Source organism: Anneissia japonica, unplaced genomic scaffold (genome assembly GCF_011630105.1).
Source record: "Anneissia japonica isolate Jap-2015-1 unplaced genomic scaffold, ASM1163010v1 scaffold502_len386481_cov162, whole genome shotgun sequence".
Taxonomy (NCBI): domain Eukaryota; kingdom Metazoa; phylum Echinodermata; class Crinoidea; order Comatulida; family Comatulidae; genus Anneissia; species Anneissia japonica.
Genome location: NW_022756308.1, coordinates 355,718 through 360,287, shown reverse-complemented (window position 1 = coordinate 360,287; position 4,570 = coordinate 355,718). Strand labels below are relative to the sequence as shown.

At 31.2% G+C, this 4,570-nt stretch overlaps 1 protein-coding gene across 1 annotated transcript in view; it reads right to left on the bottom strand.

Moving 5' to 3' along the window:
* Positions 1-4,232, bottom strand: part of LOC117124185 (ectonucleotide pyrophosphatase/phosphodiesterase family member 7-like) — a 25,051-nt gene extending 20,819 nt beyond the window's left edge. Inside the window, exon 1 of the mRNA XM_033270340.1 lies at positions 4,121-4,232. Coding sequence (XP_033126231.1) covers positions 4,121-4,192 — 72 coding nt within the window. The 5' untranslated portion in view covers positions 4,193-4,232. The remainder of the gene's footprint in view (positions 1-4,120) is intronic.
* Positions 4,233-4,570: the final 338 nt, after the last annotated feature.

Below are 4,570 nucleotides of genomic sequence, written 5' to 3'. Positions count from 1 at the left end.
ATGCTGTTTATATATATATATATATATATATATATATATATATATATATATATAAGAAAAATGGAGTATTGTTAACGATGTAACGTTGTGTATTTATTTCCGTGTGCATAATGGATAATGAATTGTTGTCCTGATATAAAGTTATGAATAATCACATTTTTACTTGTTCACATTTCACATTTTCACTCACAAAACACTATTTACATTATTGCACATGGTAACGATATACATATATATGTATATATATATATAAATTTTTTTCTTTGCCAAGCCTTTTATTTCCATAATCACATTAATTTATAAATGAAACTCACATAAGTTATACTTTATATAAAACATAAGTAACATACTATATAGAGAAAATTAAATATAATAATAGAAGACCTCTTTTAAGTAGAACTATATAAAACAAAATAAATAAATAATAAAATAAAATAAAAAATTAGAAAAAATAAATAAATAAAGTAATAATAATAATTTACCTTGCATATCTTCAAAGCATTAATTACAAACGTGCTTGGATTACATTTACTTTTACTAATACTTTAATTTACTATTATTTAAAGTGTCACATTTTGCGAGTTTTGGTGCCAAATTTACATAAATGAGCGTAACACCTCAACCGTCTATTTGACATACACATTTACTACAAGGGTGTCATTTTAATACAAAATCACAGCTTAATTAAGTTCCATTTATCACACCATTTAGAAAAGCACATTTTTCCTAGGGCTATATGCTTTTCAACTGCTTTTTCAAAGGAGAGTTTTTGTTTGAACAACAATGTAGGCTTCTTATTCTTACATCGACATATATATAAATAGTACTTTGCATGTAAAACAACCAAGTTTATGTGAACATTAGTTTGAGAACCAAAAGAAACAGCTTTATAGAACATTTCACTTCCATCTAATAAAAAATGCTTGTTAATTTCTTTCCAGAAATTAATAGTGATTTTACAGTCCCAGAAAAGGTGAGAAATTGTTTCGGTGTCTAAATGACAAAAAGTGCATTTTTCAGATTGTATAATATTTATTTTGAAAAGAAAATATTTTACCGACAGAATTCGATGTGAAAACCTGAACTGAAAGTTTCCTAAACTCGTCGACTGCGTACAAAGACGTGGGGCAGGGTAAATATCAGGCCAATTCAGTTCAGGATAATTGAATTCTGCCGCCTATTTCATGTCGGAAACAGGAGTCTTAAATAACTTTTTAGTGCATAATTCACATATAAACTTGCAAACCTTTGGTGATTTTTTTACACTTTCAAGAATTTCCTCTTGATTACTTTGTACATTATGGTAGACATTACCTAATTCGTATTGTTTTTTCCAATTTGCTGGAATAGCATGGATCAGTGAAAAAAAAATCTAGGTAATTAACTTTTATATTATATTTTCTTTCGAAGTCGGTAAAGCACATTATTACACCGTTAACATGCGTGATATCTGCAAGAGTCTGAATGCCATTTTTATACAATCTTTGATTAAACACAGGTTTTCCTCCAATTCTAATTTGCGAATTATTTCATAGAATTTGTTTACCAAAGCAGTTAAGAGGCGTTTCGAAGGTAATCACACCATGCTGACACCACGTTTCTTATAAATTGATTTCTGATATTACTTATACATTTTTCGTGTTACATCGCCAGAAGAAATTTCCACCTAAATTTCTCATTGGAGTGCAAAAAATACCTTCCAAACTCCCTTATTTTTTCATTAAGCAATCGTTTGATCCATGTTAACTTTAACCCCTTTACTACTGAATCTAAATGACTCATCCTAAGCCCTCCATCTACATAGTCTTCAATTAATGTTTTTCTGTTGATTTTGTCTGGTTTGCCTGACCATATAAACTTAAACATAATAGATTCGAGATCTTTGATAAATTTGTTTGGTGGATCAGGCAAAACAGAAAATAGATATGCAAATTGAGATATGCCAAGAGATTTAACAATAGTGATTTTTCCAAATAGTGTTAAATCTCTCATGGACCATAAGCTAAGCATTTTTTTAAGTTTTTCTAACTTAGGGATAAAATTTATTTCGAACAAATCGTTCAAATTTGCAGAAAAGGTAACGCCAAGCATACTTACTGGACCTTCAGTAAAACCTAGCCCCGTGTATGAAATGTCTGGAGGAGTTTTTTAAATACACCAAATGGGAGCACCACAGATTTGTCAAAATTAATAGCCAACCCTGAACAGTGCTTAAATTTCTCAAGTGCATCCAATACGTGCAGAGGTGCGGGAATGTTTTTCAAAAATAATGTTGTGTCATCAGCGTATGCGCTAATTTTGACAGCAATGTTTTCTATTGTAATGCCTTCTATATTTTCGTTTTTTCGGATATAAATATTAAGAATTTCGCTACATATTATAAAAAGATAGGGGCTAAGCGGGCACCTTTGTCAGAGTTCTCGACTAAGCGGAAAAAAGGAAGTTGAATGTCCGTTATTGATTATACATGAAGAGATATCCGAGTAGAGGGCTCGAATGTACCTGATAATACTCTTTCCAAAATTAAAATGTTCAAGTACTTCAAAAATAAACGGCCATTCAAGCTTATCATATTCTTTTTCAAAATCGACCATGAAAATCATACCGTCCAATTCTTTTTCATTTAAATACTGAATAACATCAAGAGTTGTTCGGATATTTTCTCCAATAAACCTGTTTAAGCACCTATAATATTTGGAATTACTCCTTTAATTCTATTTGCGAGTATTTTAGCAATTATCTTGTAGTCAGTATTAAGCAATGTAATTGGCCTCCAGTTCTTTAGATAACAGGGATTTTTGTCCTTTTTCGGTATTAGATTAATTATGCCTCTGCGTTGATTGGTGGATATAATACCTTCATTAAATGAATACTCACAGGATTCAATCAACAAATCGACGATATCATTAAAAAAAATATATACCACTCGGTCGGCATTTTTGTTCCTCTTTATTTAATTTTGTAGGGTTTTCATTTTGCAAAAGAAGGCCTTCAATATCAGGTTCGGGGGGATTCTTCGACTGATAGAGTTTTTGGTAAAATTCTTTCTCCTCCTCCAAAATATCCTTGGGCTCAGTTATAATGGTATTATCATCTCGGACAATTTTCTTTAATATTTTTTTACTCTGGTTTCTTTTTTCCAAATTGATAAAGAAACGGGTGTTCCTTTCGCTCTCTTCAACCCACTTTGCGCGAGACCGTATCTGTGCACCCTTGGTTTTATGCTCATAAATAATCTCAAGATTTAATTTACATACTTCAATTTTGTCTGATAAGTATTTGGACGGGTTTGTGCAATATAGTTTTTCTAAGTCGTTCAATTCTTCTTGCAATTTATTTTCTTTTTGTTTACGCTTTTTAGCTAGTTCAGAAGAGTGTTGTAACGTTAACGATCTAATTTTCAATTTGGTATCACTAATACAATTTTTTACTTTATCAACATAACATGGGTCATGCAGGAGTGTTGTATTGAATTTCCAAAATCCTCTTCCTCTGGCCCCATTTACAGGAGTAATATCTAAGCTAATAATTGAATAATCAATTTTATAACAATCTCACATGAATTAATCTGAGTATAAAGGTTGTATGAAATAAGAAAGGAATCCAGACGACACTGAATTATTGGTTTAGATGATCGCCAGGTGTACCTACGCACATTTGGGTTTTTTCCCTCCATATGTCAATCAAATCAAAGGATTTCATGGTTGACTTTCACATTTTTGTGAATTTAAGTGCGTGTGGACTCTACCTCCCATTTTGTTTATATTGGTATATAGCACAAGGTTAAAATCTCCGCCAAAAATTATTGATTCACAGCTAAATTCGTTTAAATTATACTGCACTCTAACTTTATTTACCTTTATATATATTTATATACCATTTATTATTTATTATTCTTTATGTATGTGTTAGATCTCCCAAATCCCCCACTTTGACGTTGATAAAGATAGCAGGATCTATCGAAATATCCGTTTGGTGTTGTTTTTTAATAAATTTGTATTCCGAAATTCAAACTCCAATGATTGTACATCTTTTCTTTATTGAGTTTACATTTTATTTCGCTTGGAGCATCATAAGTCCACTCCTGAATGTATAGCCTNNTATAGGTAGACCTACTTACTTTTGCATGAGCACTTACTGCACAGGCTGATAATAATACCAATACACTACGTATGCCTTGCAATGTATCCATTATTTGTGAACTGTGGACTCTCGATACTTTAGCTATCAATGCGGACTTCACACACAATGACGGTATTTATATTAATCTGTTAGCAATATCTACTGCAGTTTGTGTAATGTACATAGTATCCACCCGTTGTCAAGTTGTCTTGTTGTTCGTCAGGGAAAATTTTGATTTCTGTAACACGTCAAAGTGTTTTATTTTGTTAATCATTTTGTTGATTTTCCACGATAAGAAAACAAGAAATTTGAACAATTTATTATATGAAGGCAAGGTAACTAAGTACAGTAATTTTACCCGGGTAAAGGCTATTTTTTCTTCTTCTTTTTTTTCTTATAGATCTCTGTTATTCCTCTAGAAGACCAGTTCTATTTTTTCGATTTAAGT